At 43.4% G+C, this 22,660-nt stretch overlaps 1 protein-coding gene across 1 annotated transcript in view; it reads right to left on the minus strand.

The window, feature by feature from the left end:
* Positions 1-5,357: 5,357 nt before the first annotated feature.
* The window catches only part of LOC105478339 (arsenite methyltransferase), a 34,021-nt gene continuing 16,718 nt past the window's right edge, over positions 5,358-22,660 (minus strand). Inside the window, exons 10-11 of the mRNA XM_071069202.1 lie at positions 15,779-15,913; positions 5,358-6,189 (exon numbers count right to left, since the gene is read on the minus strand). Coding sequence (XP_070925303.1) covers positions 6,082-6,189; positions 15,779-15,913 — 243 coding nt within the window. The 3' untranslated portion in view covers positions 5,358-6,081. The remainder of the gene's footprint in view (positions 6,190-15,778; positions 15,914-22,660) is intronic.

Here is a 22,660-nt window from a genome sequence, read left to right on the forward strand (position 1 = left end):
CTAGCACTCTCTGGTGTCCTCCTGTGAGCATCCCTGCAAAGCTCCATGTGCCCTTCTTGGTTACTGCTTGTAATGAATTAAATATATGTTAGTGCCACTGACTTCCATCATCTGAGCTATGATGGGAAAAAACCTCACTTGTAACATTGATGAAACTGTACTAGTTCTAATCCTTAAAAAAGGACCACAAACTCAAAGGCCTACAGGGGTGAGTGAAGTTGACTTGAGGTGGGGATGGTGGCAAACTGTCTAAAGGGACATGCCCTGTCTGAAGGGGAACCCATTACTCAGCTATGCCCGTCACAACTATGCAGAAATGTAGGGCTGCTATTGCCAGCATTTTCGATTTTTCAAGAAGCCCCAAATTCATATATATGTGATATATATGATATATCATATGAAATATACATCATATATATGAAATATATATCATATATATGAAATATACATCATATATATGAAATATATATCATATATATCTATATGAAATATATAATATATGATATATATGAAATATATATTTTTTATTATTATTATTATTTTGAGACAGAGTCTTACTCTGTCACCCAGGCTGGGAGTGCAGTGGCGTGATCTCAACCCACTGCAACCTCCGCCTCCCAGGTTCAAGTGATTCTCCTGCCTCGGCCTCCCAAGTAGCTGGGACTACAGGCACCAAACGTGGCTAATTTTTATATCTTTAGTAGAGACAGGGTTTCACCATGTTGGCCAGGCTGGTTTTGAACTCCTGATCCGCCCTCCTTGGCTTCCCAAAGTGCTGGGATTACAGGCGTGAGCCATCGTGCCCAGCCCAAATTCATATTTTATACAGAATTTTCTGATTTATAAATGTGGGCAACTGATTGTAAAAAATTGGAAAAAACACTATGACCTCTACAGAATCCAGACCCATAAATCTGTTTCTCCATCTGGAAGGGAACTTGAGAGTCTTCCAAGTTCAGTGCCTTCACTTGACAGATGGGGAAAGTGAATCCCAAAGTGGACAAATGATGTTCCTATGGCCAAATAACTAGTTCAGTGGCAGAGCCAGATCTAAAAGAATACTTACTTGCTGTCTCCTGCATCACTTTTCACTCCACCAATGAGAAAAAAGTTAGTGGCTTTAGGCATAGTTTAAAAGTTAGAGATGAGGAGCTCACTGGCATGTACCTGCAGTCCCAGTTACCTGGGAAGCTGAGATGGGGAGATCACTTGAGCCCAGAAGTTCAAGTCTGGCCTGGACAAGATAGCAAGACCCCATTTATTTAAAAAAAAAAAAAAAGTTATCAGACCCAGGTCTGGATTACATTGTACTTAGAACATCATTGACTGGCCAGTCTACATTTTTACTCTCTCTGGCTTCTGGACAATGTATTATGAGGCATTGTGTTACTATATGAGGCAGTGAAGTAGTATTAGGGCAGAATATTTTGGTTCTAAATTGATCTTTCCCCTCACCTGGAGCATTGCACTGCAGCATGGCCCTGCCACATGGAAGGTGGGGCCACCATGTTCCCATTGCGGAAGGGAATTGTTACGATTGTGAGTCCAAGACAAGCAAGGCTCACTCAGCAGGAGGAAATTAAATACAAAACTTACATTCACATAACACTTGCGTTAACCTCAGTGGGAGCTGTGCTTTCAGGAATTGCAGGGTCAGCAGCTGAACAGAAACTGGAATGAAACAGTAAAGCTCATCATAAGTTATTGTTAGGATTGTATAATTCCAGCTTCTAATTTGCAAAAGAATTTTTTTTTTTTTTTTTTTTTTTTTTTTGAGAGACAAGGTCTTGCTCTGTCACCCAGGCTGGAGTGCAGTAGCATGATCATAGTTCACTGTACCCTCAAAAAGAGTTCATTTTTACCCTAATGAGATCTCCCTCTACTGACTCTCAGACAAAAGAACCTTTGTTTGGACCCAAACTGTGGTGCATGGTTGAAGAAAATTGGCAAATCACAGAAGTCAGGACAGGTACCAACAAAGTTTAAAAAATACACTCAGCAGTTTTTGTCCTCTTGGTCCATGGGGTTCATAATATTCCATTTTAGCAAACAGTGCCTAGAACAGTTCCTGGTACACAGGAGATAATTACTATTTAGCGAATGAATGAAAGAAAGGATAGACAGTTCCCATGCCTTGCCAGACTCATTTAATATAATTCCCATCTTAACATGGCAGAATGAGTGACTACCTCAGCTGCTTCCCTGGAGCCATCCAAGTAAAGGCCAAGAATAAATAGGAGGAGCAGGCTCTGGGGCTGTCTTGGCACAAAGCCATGCCCTTTTCAGCTATGCATGACTGGATGTGGGGGTGGGGGCCTGTTGAGGCTACTGCTGGGACTCCCTGAGTTGGTAAGCTGAAAAGTTTCTGCAGGCTTCCATGATTCATTTTTATTTTTTTATTTTTTTTATTTTTTAGGCTGGGCGCAGTGGCTCACACCTGTAATCCCAGAACTTTGGGAGGCCAAGGCATGTGGATCATGAGGTCAGGAGTTTGAGACCACCCTGGCTGACATGGTGAAACCTCGTCTCTACTAAAATTACAAAAATTAGCAGGGTGTGGTGGCACACGCCTGTAATCTCAGCTACTCGGGAGACTGAGGCAAGAGAATCACTTGAACCTGGGAGGTCGAGGTTGCAGTGAGCCAAGATCATGCCACTGCACTGCAGCCTGGGCAACAGAGCAAGACTCCGTCTTGAAAAAAATAAAAAATAAAAATTTTATTTTATTTTATTTTATTTTTATTTTTTATTTATTTATTTTTTTTGAGACGGAGTCTCGCTCTGTCGCCCAGGCTGGAGTGCAGTGGCCGCATCTCAGCTCACTGCAAGCTCCGCCTCCCGGGTCTATGCCATTCTCCTGCCTCAGCCTCCCGAGTAGCTGGGACTACAGGCGCCCGCCACCTCGCCCGGCTAGTTTTTTGTATTTTTTAGTAGAGACGGGGTTTCACCGTATTTAGCCAGGCTGGTCTCGATCTCCTGACCTTGTGATCCGCCCGTCTCGGCCTCCCAAAGTGCTGGGATTACAGGCTTGAGCCACCGCGCCCGGCCTAAAAATTTTATTTTTTATAGATGGGGTCTTGCTAAGTTGCCCAGCCCAATCCCATTACTCAACATCTTTTTGGGGAACTGAGAGTTCAGAATGACAAGTAAAAAGCTAATACCCTCTCCTTGTAAATGCAAAAAAGCCTAATAAACCAAATAAACAAAACACCTCCCTTTTTTTTTTTTTTTTTCTGAGAGTCTCGCTCTGCCACCCAGGTTGGAGTGCAGTGGTGGGATCTCGGCTCACTGCAACCTCCACTTCCCAGGTTCAAGCGAGTCTTGTGCCTCAGCCACCTAAGTAGCTGAGATTATAGGCGTTGGCCACCATGCCTGACTAATTTTTGTATTTTTAGTAGAGACAGGGTTTTGCCATATTAGCCAGGCTGGTCTTGAACTCCTGGCCTCAAGTGATCCACTCACCTCAGCCTCCCAAAGTGCTGGGATTATAGGCATGAACCACCACACCCAGTCAACAAAACACCCTTCAATCAGTTCCCCCCAAGCAGGGCCATCCTGTGCTCATGAAGAGCAAAGTATGCTTATTCTAGCTGTACCATTGTAGCTAATGCTGTAATGTACCATTTTCACATTAAAGTAGGTTATGACTAGATAGACACGGCGCTCTAGAACCAAGCAAGCATGTTTAAAATCAAGATCATGGAGGTGAATAGGACTTAAAAAGATACTACCTAGTTCTTTCCTCTGTCTGTAATAGTAAGTTAGGCTCTATAGCTGAACCTACTCAAAAATCTGAGAATTTCTCCATATTAAACAGCTTTCTTAAAACAGATGTCTATCCTATGGCATCCATTCCAATGTTTTACATGCCTTAAAATTCTCAAACCCCTAGTTCAAAATCCCCTGGACCATGCCATGCCCCTGGTTCTTTTTGTACTGAGCCCAGGGCAACTGGTTGACATCAAAACCCTTGATTGGTTGAAGGCTGTTTGTTTATTTATTTTTATTTTTTGTTTTTGAGACAGAGTCTCGCCCTGTTGCCCAGCCTGGAGTGCAGTGGCGCAATCTCAGGTCACTGCAACATCCACCCACTGGATTCAAGCAATTCTCGTGCCTCAGCCTCAAGTAGCTGGGATTGCAGGCACGCACCACCACGCCGAGCTAATTTTTTGAATTTTTAGTAGAGACAGGGTTTCACCATGTTGCCCAGGCTGGTCTCGAACTCCTGAGCTCAAGCAATCCACCCACTTCAGCCACCTAAAGTGCTGGGATTACAGGTGTGAGCCACCACACCCGGCCTGAAAGCTGTTATTTAAAAACTGAATTATCCAGCTCCTGATGATAATGACCATGACTTATACCTCTCTGTGTCCTCCAATAAAGTCTTCAAGTACAGCTGGAATTCAAGTTATTTACCATCCTTGAACCTTTCTTTAATGTTCTTAATATTCTTTAACTATGGAAAAACTAGATCTATCATTTTGCTAAAAGTTTAACCAGGACACCTTATAAAGAAAAAGAAAACTTACCATGTTTACATCTCTTTCTTCCCTCCCCTCCCCTCCCCTCCCCTCCCCTCCCCTTCCTCTCTCTCTCTTTCTTTGACAGAGTCTCACTCTGTCACTCAGGCTGGAGTGCGGTGGCGCGATCTCGGCTCACTACAACCTCCACCTCCCAGGTTCAAGCAATTCTCGTGCCTTGGCCTCTGGAGTAGCTGGGATTACAGGCACATGCCACCACACCCAGTAAGTTTTGAATTTTTAGTAGAGATGGGGTCTCACCATGTTGGTCAGGCTGGTCTCAAACTCCTGACCTCAAGTGATCCACCCGCCTTGACCTCCCAAAGTGCTGGGATTACAGGAGTGAGCCACCACACCCAGCCTATTTATTTGTTTTTTAGAGACAGGGTCTTGCTCTGTCACCCAGCTGGAGTGCAGTGGTGCGATCATAGCTCACTGCAGCCTGGAAATCCTGGGCTCAAGCGATCCTCTTGCTTCAGCCTCCCCAGTAGCTGGGACTACAGGTACACACCACCATGCCTGGTCATTTTTACATCTCTTAGCTCTCTTTTTAAAAAACAATCGAACTCTATTCCCGATCCAGTTAGGATAATTTACAACAGATAATCACTATGTCATCAGTCATTAGGGTGAGATATTTATTATTCATTTGTTTTCTTGAGATACTTGATTCAAAGATGTTTATGATTAATTTGTTTTCTTAATTCTATTGCAAAAAAAGGAAAAAGAAAAAAAAAAAAAGCATTTGCTTAAAAGCTACCTCAAAAGTTCTCCTACCAAACATGATTTGGCAATCTTTGGCATGATTAGTATGATGGCAGTAGGAGCTTTGTTTAATAAGCAAACATGATGAAAAGTCCAAAAGGTGCTATGCAAAAGATCAGAAGGAAGATATTTTTCCTGAGCCCCTCTGCCAACTGTTACTTCTTCTGATGCCTTTCCTGCTTCTTAAACAAGCCTTAAGACAGCTTCTCTGTTCCATTTCTGACCACTACGTGGCACCAGAACTTTGAATTAGGAAATAGAAAAAAGTCTGCTTAACAAGTCTTCATATGATTTGCTGTGAATCTTTAATCAATGCCTTGTGAAAATAATTCATTTATTTTTTTCAGTGATTTGGAATATGGTGGCTCTCTGCCATTTGTTGTTTTTTTTTTTTTTTTTTTTTTTTCTTTTGAGACAGAGTCTTGCTCTGTTGCCCAGGCTGGAGTACAGTGGCACAATGTTGACTCACTGCAGCCTCCACTTCCTGGGTTCAAGCAATTCTCTTGCATCAGCCTCCTTAGTAGCTGGGACTATAGATGTGCACCACCATGCCCAGCTAATTTTTTTGTGTTTTTAGTAGAGACAGGATTTTACCATGTTGGCCAGGCTGGTATCAAACTCCTGACCTCAGGTGATCTGCCTGTCTCCGCCTCCCAAAGTGCTGGGATTATAGGCATGAGCCACCATGTCCAGCCCCATTTGTTGTTTCTTATGGTCTGTGCTATGTGGAAAAGCAGGTTAAAAAACATGCAAATCACTCTTGCCCACTACTGTGATCCCCTGGTTGGCTCTAGATTTAGCAGCTTTTCTTTGTGCCACAGCAGCCTCCAGCAGCATCAGGGACACATCTGGACTTCATACTGTCAGACTCTTCTGCAAGCTTAAATGGATCTGTGATTATATCCTGTCAAAAGGCAAACCAAAATGAAAGGACAAGTTAAAGATGTTTTAATGTACCCAAACACTAATATTTCTGTTTGACTTAGGTTGACTTACACAGAACAGAGATAAAATTTTACAATTCCATGGGGTCCTAGGAGTAACATCAGTCATTCTGCCATAAAGGCACTTGCTTCCTGAAGCTTCTAATGAAATTATTACCACTTTCAAGGTAAACTTCACTTAAAGCTTCTTAAAGATGGTCCCTATTGGGCAGAGCATTGATTTTTGCTCAGTTGATTTTGTTTTATGGGATTGTCATTTGCATGTGCCTTTTAAACTTCTTTGGGACTGAGATACAGAAATGCTAAAACTTCTTCTCTTCCCTTATTCTAATCTCCAGAAACATTTATACCAAACAGGAAAGTGAGTCCCAGATGTAGGGCTGTCACTAGCAATTGCTGATGCCCAGATGAAATTGCCAACAATGGCCAGACAGATCTCAGAGGAGAGTGAGATAAGACTGCTGTATTTATTTAAAAGATAAGACTGCTGTATTTATTTTCCTTCCTTTCACCTCCAAATGAGATACTTCTAACAATAGCACCAGTGGGGTCAGAGAAAAGCCAGGTACAGAGATAGGAAATCAGGAGCATGGGGGCTGGGCACAGTGGCTTATGCCTGTAATCCCAGCATTTTGGGAGGCCAAGGCAGGTGGATCACCTGAGGCCAGGAGTTCGAGACCAGCCTGGGCAATACGGCAAAATCCCATCTCTACTGAAAATACAAAAAGTTGCTGGGTGTGGTGGCACATGCCTGTATTCTCAGCTACTCAGGAGGCTCAGGCAAGAGAATCGCTCGAACCTAGGAGGTGGAGGTTGCAGTGAGCTGAGATCACACCACTGCATTCCAACCTAGGTGACAGAGTTAGCCTCTATCTCAAAAAAAAAAAAAAAAAAAAAAGCATGAACATGCCACTTTAAATAATGTAATGAATTCATTATAACATAAATTTACAGTCCTACTACTTATTGTTGGTCACTGCAAATAGAGGGTTGTACAAGGCAGGCACAGACTCTACATTCATGAAACTGATAGACTAGTGGACCATTCCCTTTACTAAAGTGACTGACTTCCTGCTGGGCTTGGTCTCTCTGTCCCTCAGTGTCTTCCTTTCCAAAATGAAGAGGTCTGCCTGCATATGGTGAGATGAGCTTCTGGCAGGGGATCTCCAAGCCTGGAAGAAGGCCAGCTCTGCTGGTTGCTACTGCTAGGACTTCACATCGACTGCATTTCCACCTCTCAGTATACTGGAACTCCTGCTTGAAAGGGTTTGCCCTGGCCTGGTGTGGTGGCTCATGTACTCTGGGAGTAATCCCAGCATTCTGGGAGGGCAAGGCAGCAGATCACCTGAGGTCAGGAGTTCGAGACCAGCCTGGCCAACGTGGTGAAACCCCGTCTCTACTGAAAATACAAAAATTAGTTGGGCATGGCGGCTACTAGGGAGGCTGAGGCAGGAGAATCGCTTGAACCCTCTTCTTCCCACTCAATGATCTATCTACCAACAGGAGATGGTGATATCAATATCACTTCTAAATGCATGCTTCTAGTTCAAAAAGATCTCAAGACTTGAAGGAAATGAAAGGTGGGGTGCCCAGATAAGCAGTCCTTTCCTGCACCAACATCCTGTGAGTCTATGAAAAGTTTAGCTATGGAGAGACGGAGCAGCACACTGGCTTAGAGTGTCAGCTCCAGAATCAGATGTGGGTGCAAATTCGCCACTTTCTAGCTATATGACTTTGGATTTGTAAATGAATCTTTCGGAGCCTCAGTCTCTCCATCTGTCAAATGAAGATAATAAGGGTTATTGTGAGGACTAAATGACAGGGTGCCTTAAACATATTAACTATTCAATAAAAGTTAATTCCTCTATATTACTGCTATGATTGTTAATGCTTTTACTACCATTACTACTAAGACAGTCCATCGCCCTAATCCTGTTAGCATCATTTCAGATGCTGCAGTGTTTTGTTGTTGTTGTTTCTTTTTTTTTTTTTTTTGAGAGGGAGTCTCCCTTTATTGCCAAGGCTGGAGTGCGGTGGCATGATCTTGGCTCACTGCAACCTCTGCCTCCCAGGTTCAAGTGATCCTCCTGCCTCAGCCTCCCGAAAAGCTGAGACTACAGGCACCCACCACCACACCCAGCTAATTTTTGTATTTTTAGTAGAGAGGGGGTTTCACCATGTTGGACAGGCTGCTCTTGAACTCCTGACCTCAAGTAATCCACCCGCCTCAGCCTCCCAAAGTGCGGGATTAGAGGCTGGAGCGACTGTGCCCAGCCAGATGCTGCAGTGTTTTAATAGTGTTAATTGTTTTAATGGCAAAATACACTTTGCATATCAGGATTGAAAAGAAGATGAAGAAAAGAAAATGCAGAAGGACTTTCAAGACGTTAAGTACATGCAAGACCCTGCATGCCACCTGCATGTACTGTCTGTACTCCAGCGTTTATCATAAAGGTCTTCCGTTTAAAAAAAAAAGATAAGAATGTCCTTCCCTAAGAGCACAAGGTTATATTCCTAGGTCACACAGCTGTTTCATTTATTAAAATCTTCCTTCAGTGTCACTTATTCCCATTTCAAAAACTTGAAACTGACCTAAAGACACTGGCACATCTGCAGGCTGAAATAAATTAAAGCAGAAAGGAGACCTTATGTTGGGATAAACCAGTTCAAATATTTGGAATTTTACAATTTATATCTAAGGTCAAGAACCTCCTGTACATGCGTTGCATGCACACTGGGAGAGAGAACAAGGGCAGCTACACTGAAAGAAAATGGTCGTCTGCAGAAGCAAACTCATTTAATTCCTTTTTTTAAAAAAAATAGCCAGAGTGGCTGGGCACAGTGGCTCACACCTGTCATCCCAGCACTTTGGGAGGTCGAGGCGGGCGGACTGCCTGAGCTCAGGAGTACGCGACCGGCCTGGGCAACATGGTGGAACCTCGTCTCTACTAAAATACAAAAAATGAGCCGGGCGTGGAGGCATGTGCCTGTAGTCCCAGCTACTCAGGAAGCTGAGGCAGGAGAATTGCTTGAACCCAGGAGGCGGAGGAGTGAGCCAAGATCGTGCCACTGCACTTCAGCCTGGGTGACAGAGCAAGACTCTGTCTCAAAAACAAACCAAAAAAAATTAGCCAGAGTACACTGAAAATGCTGTAGCTCGAGGAAAGACCCTCTTTACTTGTAAGCATTATCTTCTGATAGCTTTTTTTTTTTTTTTTTTGAGACAGAGTCTCACTCTGTTGCCCAGGCTGGAGTGCAGTGGTGTGATCTCGGCTCACTGCAAGCTCCCTGTCCTGGGTTCACGCCATTCTCCTGCCTCAGTCTCCCGAGTAGCTGGGACTACAGGCATCAGCCACCACACCCACCTAATTTTTTGTACTTTTAGTAGAGATGGGGTTTCACCGTGTTAGCCAGAATGGTCTCGATCTCCTGACCTCGTGATCCACCCGCCTTGGCCTCCCAAAGTGCTGGAATTGTAAGCGTGAGCCACCGCGCCCGGCCTTCTGATAGCTTTTATAACCAGTATTTAGGAAACCAGGTTTTAGAAGAATTAGAATGATAAAAACCTTTCAAAATAAATATTGATTCTCATCAGCAGGTTTTCTTATCAATGAACTCTCAGGAGTGTCAAAATATCAGTGACGTATTTTTGAAATGTTTAATGAATTGAATACTCAAAAGCCAGATCTCTCTGCTTTCCACAGTATCACCTTCTTCGAACAACAGAAGAGTCAGAACAGCAGTGTACTGAATAATTTAATAAAGCAAAGAGAGTAAATCACTCTTCAGCTCTAGGTGGCTTGTATACTGGGCTTGGGTTAGATTCATGCTGGTAATACTGGCTCCAGATTTTGGGGTCCAGGATTCTTATATTTTAGGTTCAATTAACCTTCCCCAACTACAAATGTACTGTTTTTGAAAGTGATTTCTCAAAAAGCTTTGTGCTTTTTTTTTTTTTTTTTTTTTTTTTTTTGAGGCAGGGTCTTGCTCTGTTGCCCAGGCTGGGGTGCAGTATTGCAATCACGGCTCACTCCAACCTCCACATCCCAGGCTCAAAACGATCCTCCTGCCTCAGCCTCCCAAGTAACTGGGATTATGGCATTTGCCACCATGCCTAGCTAATTTTTGTATTTTTAGTAGAGACACAGTTTCAGCATGTTGGCCAGCCTGCTCTTGACCCCCTGACCTCAAGTGGTCTGCCAGCCTCAGCTTCCGAAAGTGCTGAGATTGACTGGGCACAGTGGCTCATGCTTGTAATCCCAGCACTTTGGGAGGCCAAGGCAGGTGGATTGCCTGAGGTCAGGAGTTCGAGACCAGCCTGACCAACATGGTAAAACCCCATCTCTACGAAAAATACAAAAATTAGCCGGGCATGATGGTGCACACCTGTAATCCCAGCTACTTGGGAGGCTGAGGCAGGAGAACCGCTTGAACCCAGGAGGCGGAGGTTGCAGTGAGCAAAGATCGTGCCATTGCACTCCAGCCTGGGCAACAAGAGCGAAGCTTTGTCTCAAAAAAAAAAAAAAAAAAGCTAGTATTGTTTTGTTGTTGTTGTTTATTTGTTTTTGTTTTTTTGAGATGGAGTTGCACTCTCGTTCCCCAGGCTGGGCAACCTACGTGGGTGGATCACCTGGTGGCATGAGCCACCACGCCTGGCAAAGTTAGTATTACTGTAACAATGGTTTGTAACTCTACTTTTTGTTTTCCACATGATTTAAGAGACCAGTGCCTTTAAAATAATTACTACTTTATGTTTTGGGGGCACAAAATGAATAAAGACATAATTTTGTGATATCAAGAACTAGAAAGACCTGGGCATGGTAGTTCATGCCTATAATCCCAGTACTTTGGGAGGCCAAAGCTGGTGGATCATCTGATGTCAGGAGTTCGAGACCAGGCTGGCCAACATGGTGAAACCCCACCTCTACTAAAAATACAAAAATTAGCTAGGCATGGTGGCTGGCACCTGTAATCCCAGCTACTTGTGAGGCTGGGGCAGGAGAATCACTTGAACCCAGGAAGTGGAGGCTGCAGTGAGCCAAGATTGTGCCACTGCAGTCCAGCCTGGGTGATAGAGTAAAATTCTGTTAAAATAAAAAATAAAAATAAAATTAAAAAAAAAAAAACCAAAACGGTTGAGAACAAGTTTTAAAGGAGCAGAATTTTAGTATGTTATTGAAGTTAAGCTGTATAAATTCAAATTAGGCTGTCATAACTATAGGATGTTAAATATTATCAACAAAAAGAGTCAAACTCTAAAATACTTGAAAAGGTTTTTTTCTGAGCCAAATAAGTGACCAGTGGCCTGTGACACAGCCCTCAGGAGATCTGCAAACATGTGCCCAAAGTGGTCACCCTATAACTTGGTTTTATACATTTTAGAGAGATATAAGATATCGATCAATACATATAATATGTACATTGGTTCAGGCCAGAAACGTGGGACAACTGGAAGTGGGGGCTTCCAGGTCATAGGCAAATTCAAAGATTTTGTGATTGGCAATTGGTTGAGTTATAATCCAGAGACCTGGGATCAATAGAAGGGAGTGTCTAGGTTATGATAAGAGGTTGTGGAGACCAAGGTTTTATCATGCAGATGAAGCCTCCAGGTAGCAGGCTTTGGAGAGAATAGATTGTAAATGTTTCTTATCAGATTTAAAGAGTCCGTTCTATCAGTCTTCAGATAATGCTGGTCAGCAGTGTCTGAATTCCAAAAGGGAGGAGGGAATAATGAGGCATGTCCAACTTCTCTTTCTCTTCATGACCTGAACTAGTTTTTCAGGTTAACTTTGGAATGCCTTTGGCCAACAGGAGGGGTCCATTCAGATGGTTGGGGGTTTAGAATTTTATTTTTGATTTACTTTCTCCTCATTCTGGCCTAGATTTGTCAGAGGCAACATCAGTGGTCACCAAACTTTTATTTTATCTCATTGTGTTGCTGGGGTGGCATGGCTGCCTTCCCTGGGTCCATCCTGTCCCTTGGTGGGACCCCTATGGTCAAGGGGCTTAGAGCCAAAAGACATATAGCGAATTTGAAAGTTCTAGGTCAGGCCAGGCATGGTGATTCACACCTGTAATCCCAGCACTTTGGGAGGCTGAGACAGGTTGATCACCTGAGGTCAGGAGTTTGAGACCAACCTGACCAACATGGTGAAACCCCGTTTCTACTAAAAATATAAATTAGGGCCAGGCACGGTGGCTCATGCCTGTAATCCCAGCATTTTGGGAGGCTGAGGTGGGCAGATCACGAGGTCAGGAGTTCGAGACCAGCCTGGCCTGGTGAAACCGCATCTCTACTAAAAAAAAAAAAAAATTAGCCGTGTGTGGTGGCAGGCACCTGTAGTCACATCTACTCTAGAGGCTGAGGCAGAAGAATCGCTTGAACTGAGGAGGCGGAGGTTGCAGTGAGCCAAGATCGCACCACTGCGCTCTAGCCTGGGCAACAGAGCGAGACTCCATCATGAAAAAAAAAAAAAGAAAAACAATTAGCTGGGCATGGTGGCGCATGCCTGTAATCACAGCTACTCAGGAGGCTGAGGCAGGAGAATCGCTTGAACCTGTGAGGGAGAGGTTGCAGTGAGACGAGATCACGCCACTGTACCCCAGCCTAGGTGACAGAGCGAGCCCCTGTCCCAAAAAAAGAAAGTTCAAGGCCAGATGGGAATGGATGTGGATAGGCGTTCATAAACCCTTAAAATTTCTTTTTTTTTTTTTTTTTTTGAGATGGAGTCTGGCTCTGTCGTCCAGGCTGGAGTGCAGTGGCCGGATCTCAGCTCACTGCAAGCTCTGCCTCCCGGGTTCGTGCCATTCTCCTGCCTCAGCCTCCCGAGTAGCTGGGACTACAGGCGCCTGCCACCTTGCCTGGCTAGTTTTTTGTATTTTTTTTAGTAGAGACGGGGTTTCACCGTGTTAGCCAGGATGGTCTCGATCTCCTGACCTCGTGATCCGCCCATCTCGGCCTCCCAAAGTGCTGGGATTACAGGCGTGAGCCACCGCACCCGGCCAAAATTTCTTAGTATAAAAGCCAACAAACAAAAAGCCAAAGGTGAGGTTAAAAAATTGACTTATCTTTAACTTCTATGTGTTGCACTACTGTAATTTTGGTTTTAGTTATAGACGTACAGCACTTAGCTATACAAAACATAAGCATTGTTAAAACCTTTTAAGCTAAGGAATTTAGAGACTTCTGTTGTGCTACAATGTTTTTTGTGGTCTTTCAGTAATTTGTTCTAAAATTATTTATTTATTTATTTATTTATTTATTTTGAGACAGAGTCTTGCTCTGTTGCCAGGCTGGAGTGCAGTGGCACGATCTCGATCTCGTCTCACTGCAACCTCCGCCTCCTGGGCTCAAGCAATTCTCCTGCGTCAGCCTCCCAAGTAGCTGGGACTACAGGCGCATGCCATCATGCCTGGCTAATTTTTTTTTTTGTATTTTAGTAGAGATAGGGTTTCACCATGTTGCCCAGGCTGGTCTCAAACTCCTGAGCTCAGGCAATCTGCACACCTTGGCCTCCCAAAGTGCTAGGATTACAGGTGTGAGCCACTGTGCCTGGCCTCTTCTAAAATTTTAAAAAATATTTATGTTATCTGCATAAATCTCATAGCTCAGAGTATTAAACCTAGGAGGCTTTGACATGAGGTAGCTTTATATCCTCTCAGTAAGAATTTTCTTTTCATTCTATGAGAAGCAGGAAATTCTTTATGGTTGGGATGGATGAAAAAGGTGCCACACACATAATAACCCAGGAGGCAGAGTCCCTTATTTTACCAGCTGTTTAGGCATCTGTGTGCCCATTTTTGATTTGGAGGGTCTGAACTAATCCTCTCAAAACTGGCCCTAAGAGTCTCACACACCTACCTCTTCTGTGATAGGTCCCTGGGCCTAGAGAAGGGTGCTTATATAATTTTAGCAGCAAGGAATTTGCAGTGAAAAGCAGATTAGGACCAGTGCAATTCCAAATGAGAATTCTCTAGCCTTAGAATACCATGATTCTGGTTTCCTTGGAAGTAAAAGAAGGAGATATAAATAACATTAATAATATGACAGTCAAAAGAGTATTCGTGTATCAGAACATAAAAAGGAACCTATTCCATTTAGGGCACAAACTAAAAACATGAAGAAAAATTATAACCTGGTTTATCTTTAGAGGGTTATTGTAGCCAATAAATAATTAATGATTCAATATGCATTCAAAAACAAAAGTCCAGGCTGGAAATCTAGTAACAAGTATTATAGTTTTCCTTTGAAAGCATTTCTCTCTCTAGCCTTTTTTTTTTTTTTTTTTTTTTGGAGACAGAGTCTCACTCTGTTGCCCAGGCTGGAGTGCAGTGGTTTGCCCTCCACCTCCCTGAGCTCAAGCAATCCTCCCATTCCAGCCTTTTGAGTAGCTGGGATTACCGGCATGCACCACCATACCCAGCTAATTTTTTTGTATTTTTGGTAGAGATGGGGTTTCAACATGTTGCCCAGGCTGGTCTCAAACTCCTGGGCTCAAGCAATCTGCCTGTCTCAGCCTTCCAAAGTGCTGGGATTATGAGTGTGAACTTCTGTGCCCAGCTCCTCCTTTTATACTAAAGACAAATTATAGTAAGGCCACTTTGTGTGCTAAATAAATTTTAGGCTTATTATACTTTGCCTGATCATTTGCATAAAGTCCAGCAAGAATTTGGCCATATAGGCCCTTTTCAAGTTGGCTTTGCTGAACTTTACCTAAAAATGTTATTCCAGTCAAAGCCTTGGTAAAATAACCAAGTGTCTCCACTGTCCTGTTTTGAAAGAAAAGTCTCTTACTAAACTTATGCAAATAACTGTATTATTATAAAATCAGAATACTCACGAAAGGTTTCTGAATTTTGGAGAACTTGTTAAAGTAGGTAGAATAGCTAGTCAGGCGTGAGCAGGGCAGGAGAGGGCTCCCCCAACCAACTCCACCAGGAATGTCAGGCCAGCATTAAGTGATGATCAGGTGGTTGTTAACTGTCTCTCGAAAATCACAGTTGGTCACAGACAGCAGCAGGGAAAGGAAGTCTCTCAATAAACAGAAACACCTGAAACTGGTGATCAGCAGCTTCCCAATAAGATCTCAGGAGTTGGGCAAGTGGGCTCAAGCATGCACATTAAGAGGCAAAATGGTAGTGTTTAACTGGTATATAACCTTCTAACATTTAACCAGTAAGGGAAGCGTGCCTCAAGAGAGTATGCATACTGGCCGGGCACAGTGGCTGACGCCTGTAATCCCAGCACTTTGGGAGACTGAGGCAGGTGGGTCACCTGAGGTCAGGAATTCAAGACCAGCCTGGCCAACATGGCGAAACCCCATCTCTACTAAAAAATGCAAAAATTATCTGGGCGTGGTGGTGGGTGCCTGTAATTCCAGCTAATCGGGAGGCTGAGGCAGGAAGAATTGCTTGAACCCAGGAGGCGGAGGTTGCAGTGAACCAAGATCGCACCATTGCACTCCACCCTGGGTGAAAGAGAGAGACTCTGTCTCAAAAATAAATAAATAAAATAAAATAGTTCTCTGAGGTAGTGAAAGCCAGACAAACCTTTAACTCTAAAGCAGAACAGCCTCCAGATATTGGCAACTTCTCTCCAATTGATCTGATCAGAAAATCTTGAGCAAATCGTGAATTCTTCAAGATAGCTGCTGTTTCTTCATCCACTTCAATAATTTCACCTTCCTAAACAGTAGTATAAAAAAACATATACTAAGAGTTGCAACTTTAGTCTCAATAGAAGAAAAATGCCCAGAAGTACCGTTTTCTCCACATCCTCACCAGCACTAATCCTTACACACTGTTGGTGGGAATTTAAATTAGTACAGCCATTATGGAAAAGAGTATGGAGATTCCTCAAAAAATTAAAAATAGAACTACTATATGACCCAGCAATCCCCCTACTGGGTATATATCTTTAAAAAATGAAATTGGCCAGGCACGGTAGCTCATGCCTGTAATCCCAGCACTTTGGGAGGCTGAAGCGGGTGGATCATGAGGTCAGGAGTTCGAGACCAGCCTAGCCAATATGATGAAACCCCGTCTCTACTAAAAATATTAAAAAATTAGCCAGGTATGGTGGCATGTGCCTGTAATCCAAGCTATTCAGGAGGCTGAGGCAGAAGAATCTCTTGAACCCAGGAGGCGGAGGTTATAGTGAGCTGAGATCACACCACTTCTTTCCAGCCTGGGCAACAGAGTGAGACTCTATCTCAAAAGAAAAAGAAAATGAAATCAGTTTGTCAAGGAAATATCTGCACTCCTAATATCTGCACAACTAACGTTGACTGTTGACTGCAGCATTAATCACAATAACCAAGATATGGAATCAACCTAAGCATCCATCAGTGGATGAATGGATGAGGAAAATGTGGCGTTTATACACAATGGAATACTATTCAGATTTTTAAAAAGAAGGAAATCCTGTCAGTTGCAGCAACATGCATGGAACTGCAGGTCATTAGGTTAAGAGAAATAAGGCAAACACAGAAAGACAAATATCATATGTTCTCACTGATATGTGGAAGCTAAAAAAGTGGATCTCATTAAGATAGAGAGTATACTGCCGGGCGCGGTGGCTCACGCCTGTAATCCCAGCACTTTGGGAGGCCGAGGCGGGCGGATCACAAGGTCAGGAGATCGAGACCACGGTGAAACCCCGTCTCTACTAAAAATACAAAAAATTAGCCGGGCGCGGTTGTGGGCGCCTGTAGTCCCAGCTACTCGGGAGGTTGAGGCAGGAGAATGGCGTGAACCCGGGAGGCGGAGAACTCCAGCCTGAGGCAGGAGAATGGCGTGAACTCCAGCCTGGGCGACAGAGCGAGAATCCGTCTCAAAAAAAAAAAAAAAAAAAAAAAGATAGAGAGTATACTAATAGCTACCAAAGGCCAGAAAGAGTACAGAATGGGGGAGATAAAGAGAAGTTGATTAATGGTTACAAATATAGGGTTTGATGAAATAAATAAGACCTAGTGTTTGATATATCAGTAAAGTGACTAGTTTACAATAATATATTGTATATTTCAAAATAGCTAGAAGAGAATAATTTGAAAGTTTCTAACATAAAGAAAAGACAGGGCCAGGTGTGGTGGCTCACACCTGTAATCCCAGCACTTTGGGAGGCTGAGGCAGATGGATCGCCTGAGGTCAGGAGTTCGAGACCAGGCTGACCAACATGGTAAAACCCTGTCTCTACTAAAAATACAAAATTAGCCGGGCATGGTGGCACATGCCTGTAATCCCAGCTACTCGGGAGACTGAGGCAGGAGAATTGCTTGAGCCTGGGAGGCAGAGGTTGTGGTGAGCCAAGATCGCACCATTGCACTCCAGCCTGGGCAAAAAGAGCGAAACCCCGTCTCAAAAAAAAAAAAAGAAAGAAAAGACAAATATTGAAGGTGATAGTTATCCCAATTACACTAATTTGATCTTTACAGTTATATTAATGTATCAAATTATCATATGAACCCCCCAAAAATCTACATCAATTATGCATCAATTTTAAAAAAATGTTGTCTTTATGTATCAATAATAACACTGAATGAAAATGGACTCAATTCTCCAATTAAGAGGCATAGTGCTGTGAAAAAGCTCGTGGCAAAGAGGGGCAAAAAAAGAAGCAGGTTCTGACGTTCACTCTTGACTGCACCCACCTTGTAGAAAATGGAATCATAGATGCTGCCAATTTTGAGCAGTTTTTGCAAGAGAGGATCGAAGTGAATGGAAAAGCTGGGAATCTTGGTGGAGCATTATAACCATCGAAAGGAACAAGAGCAAGATCACTGTGACTTCTGAGGTACCTTTTCCAAAAGGTATTTGAAATATCTCACCAAAAAATATTTGAAGAATAATCTATGTGATTGGTTGTGTGTAGTTGCTAACAGCAAAAAGAGTTATTATGAATGAAGTTACTTCCAAATTAACCTGGACGAAGAAGAGGAGGAAGGTGAATATAAAAATTTATTTATCTGGAATATTTTGTATGAGTTCTTGAATAAAACTTGGGAACCTCCACCCCCAAAAAAGGAATAGAGTGGCTGAATGCATACAAAAACCAGACCCAATTATATGCTGCCTACAATAAACCTACTTTATAAAAATACTGAAAGTGAAGGGGTGGAAAAAAGACATTCCAAGCAACTGGAAACCAAAAAAGAACAGGAGTGGCTATACTTATATCAGATAAAATGAACTATGAATCAAGGCTGTCAAAAAAAGCAAAGAAGGTCACTATATAATGATAAAGGGGTCAATTCAGCAAGAGGATATAAGTATCTATGCACCCAACATTGGAACTCCGAAGTATATAAAGCAAACATTAATAGATCTAAAAGAAGAAATATACTGTAATGCAATAGTAGTAGGGGACTTTAACACCACACCTCACTCTCAGTAAGACAGATCATCCAGGCAGAAAATAATAAAGAAACATTAAACTATATACTAGCTCAAATAGGCCTAGCTGACATTTACAGAACATTTCACCCAACTGCTGCAGAATAGACATTCTGCTCAATAGCACATAGAACATCCTCCAGCACAGACTATATCTTAGGCCACAAAACAAGTCTTAACAAATTCAAAAAAGTAGACATCATAACAAGTATCTTTCTTACCACAATGGAATAAAATTAGAAATCAATAACAAGAACCTTGGAAAATACACAAACACATGGAAATTAAACAACATGCTACTGAATAACCAATGGGTCCATGAAGAAATTAGGAGAAACATTTAAAATTTCTTGAAACAAATGAAAATGGAAATACAACATGCAAAAATCTATGGGATACAGCAGAAGCAGCACTAAGAGGAAAGTTTATAGCAATAAATGCCTATATCAAAAAAGTAGAAAGATTTCAAATAAGACCAGGTGTGGTGGCCCATGCCTGTAATCTCAGCACTTTGGGAGGCCAAGGCAGGTGGATTGCTTGAGCCCAGGAGTTCAAGGGCAGCCTGGGCAACATGGTGAAAGCCTGTCTCTACAGAAAATACAAAAATCAGCCAGGCATGGTAGCCTGTAGTCCCAGCTACTTCAGATGCTGAGGTAGGAGGATCGCCTGAGCCCAGGAGGTCAAAGCTGCCATGAACCATGATTGCGCCACTGCATTCCAGTCCAGGTGACAGAGTGAGACCCTGAGAAAGAAAGAAGAAGAAAGGAAGGAAGGGCAGAGCGCAGTGGCTCACACCTGTAATCCCAGCACTTTGGGAGGCTGAGGCGGGCAGATCACAAGGTCAGGAGTTCGAGACCAACCTGGACAATATGGTGAAACCCCATCTCTACTAAAAAAAAAAAAAAAAAAAAAAATAGCCAGGTGTGGTGGTGCATGCCTGTAATCCCACCTGCTTGGAAGGCTGAGGCAGGAGAATCTCTTGAACCTGGGAGGTGGAGGTTGCAGTGAGCTGAGATTGTGCCACTGCACTCCAGCCTGGGCGACAGAGCAAGATTCCACCTCAAAAAAAAAAAAAAAAAAAGAGAAAGAAAGAAAAGAAAAAAGAAAATTGCTAAAAGAGTATACTTTAAGTGGTCTCATCACAAATAAATGGTGAATATGTGAGGTAATGCATTTTAATTTTCTCGATTTAGTCATTCCATAATGTACACGTATGTCAAAATATACCGTTGTACACCATAAATATATGTATACAATTTTTAAAATTTGTCCATTAAAAAAATAAATACTGGGGGGAAAATTTAGGGCTTTGGACTATTGGGGTTTGTTTGTTTGTTTGTTTGTCTGTTTGTTTGTTTTTGAGATGGAGTCTTGCTCTGTTGCCCAAGCTAGAGTGCAGTGGCATGATCTTGGCTCACTGCAACCTCCACCTCCCAGGTTAAAGTGATTCTCCTGCCTCAGCCTCACAAGTAGCTGGGATTACAGGCATGCGCCACCACGCTGGCTAATTTTTGTATTTTTAGTGGAAATGGGGTTTCACCATGTTGGTCAGGCTGGCCTCGAACTCCTGACCTAAGGTAATCCAACTGCCTCGGCCTCCCAAAGTGCTGGGATTACAGGTGTGAGCCACTGCAGCCGGCCAAGGACTGGTGGTTTTTAAAGTGCATTTCTGGCTGGGAACAGTGGCTCACATCTACAATCCTAGTACTTTGGGAGGCCAAGGCAGGCGGATCACCTGAGGTCAGGAGTTTAAGACCAGCCTGGCCAACATGGTGAAACCCTGTCTCTACTAAAAATACAAAAATTAGCTGGGTTCGTTGGCACCCGCCTGTAGTCCCAGCTACTGGAGAGGCTGAGGCAGGAAAATCACTTGAACCAGGGAAGCTGAGGTTGCAGTGAGTCGAGACTGCGCCACTGCACTCTAGCCTGGGCAATAGAGCAAGACTCCATCTCAAAAAATATATATATATAAATATATAAAAATATATAGGCCGGGCGCGGTGGCTCAAGCCTGTAATCCCAGCACTTTGGGAGGCCGAGACGGGTGGATCACGAGGTCAGGAGATCGAGACCATCCTGGCTAACACGGTGAAACCCCGTCTCTACTAAAAAATACAAAAAACTAGCCGGGCGAGGTGGCGGGCGCCTGTAGTCCCAGCTACTCGGGAGGCTGAGGCAGGAGAATGGCGCAAACCCGGGAGGCGGAGCTTGCAGTGAGCTGAGATCCGGCCACTGTACTCCAGCAAGGGGGACAGAGTGAGACTCCGTCTCAAAAAAAAAATAAAAATAAAAAATAAAAATAAAAATATATATATATGTAAATATATATATATATAAAATTTTGCTTAAAAAATAATTGTATTAAAAATGGTTTTTGAAAACCACTGGAACAAATCAATGGTTTCAAAGGCCCTTCCCACTCTGATTCTATGAATCTACTGGAATAGGCAGCACATCAAGGAGTAGTGCATTATTGAAAAGCATTAGGGCTCCACCATACCAAGGAGTATTTAAGAAATTTGAAGATGCGGCCGGGCATGGTGGCTCACGCCTGTAATCCCAGCACTTTGGGAGGCCGAGGCGGGTGGATTACCTGAGGTCAGGAGTTCAAGACCAGCCTGACCAACATGGTGAAACCCTGTCTCTAATAAAAATACAAAAATTAGCAGGGTGTGGTGGCACACGCCTGCAATCTCTGCTACTCAAGAGGCTAAGGCAGGCCGGGCGCGGTGGCTCACGCCTGTAATCCCTGCACTTTGGGAGGCCGAGACGGGCGGATCACGAGGTCAGGAGATCGAGACCATCCTGGCTAACACGGTGAAACCCCGTCTCTACTAAAAAACACAAAAAACTAGCCGGGCGAGGTGGCGGGCGCCTGTAGTCCCAGCTACTCGGGAGGCTGAGGCAGGAGAATGGCGCGAACCCGGGAGGCGGAGCTTGCAGTGGGCCGAGATGGGGCCACTGCACTCCAGCCTGGGCGACAGAGTGAAGACTCCGCCTCAAAAAAAAAAAAAAAAAAGAGGCTAAGGCAGGAGAATCAGCATGAACCCGGGAGGCAGAGGTTGCAGTGAGCTGAGATTGAGTCACTCACTGCGCTCCAGCCTAGGTGACAGAGCAAGACTCCATTTCAAAAATAAACAAATAAATAAATAAACAAATAAATAAATAAATAAATAAATAAATAAATAAATAAATTTGAAGATGCTTAGCCAGGTGTAGTCCCAGACTTGGAAGGCTGAGGTGGAAGGATCCCTTGAGGCCAGGAGTTCACGACTATAGTGGGCTATGCTTACACCTGTGAATAGCCACTGTACCCCAGTGTGGGCAACATAGCAAGTCCCTGTGTCTAAATAAAGAAATAAATACATTTTTTAAATTAAAAAAAAAATCTGGAGATGCTATTTAGACCAAAAAATCAGAAGAAGCCGGGCACAGTAACACATGCTTGCAACTTTGGGAGGCTGAGGTGGGAGAATTGCTTGAGGCTAGGAGTTCGAGACCAGACTGGGCAATATAAGAACCTGTCTCGGCCGGGCGCAGTGGCTCACACCTGTGATCCCAGCACTTTGGGAGGCCGAGGCGGGCGGATCACGAGGTCAGGAGATGGAGACCACCCTGGCTAACACAGTGAAACCCCGTCTCTACTAAAAAAATACAAAAAATTAGCTGGGTGTGGTGGCGGGCACCTGTAGTCCCAGCTACTCAGGAGGCTGAGGCAGGAGAATGGCGTAAACGTGAGCTGAGATTGGGCCACTGCACTCCAGCCTGAGTGACACAGCAAGACTCCATCTCAAAAAAAAAAAAAAAAAAAAAGAACCTGTCTCACCAATAAAAAATTAAAAATAAAAAAATTAGCCAGGCATGCTGACACATGCCTGTAGTCCCAGCTACATGGGAGGCTGAGGTGGGAGAATCACTTGAGCCCGGGAGTTTGAGGTTACAGTGAGCTATGACTTTACCACTATACTCCAGCATGGGTGACAGAGACCCTGTCTCTAAAATAGATAAATAAATAAATCAGAAAAATAATATATTAATAGG

This window comes from Macaca nemestrina, chromosome 9, assembly GCF_043159975.1.
Source record: "Macaca nemestrina isolate mMacNem1 chromosome 9, mMacNem.hap1, whole genome shotgun sequence".
Classification (NCBI taxonomy): Eukaryota; Metazoa; Chordata; class Mammalia; order Primates; family Cercopithecidae; genus Macaca; species Macaca nemestrina.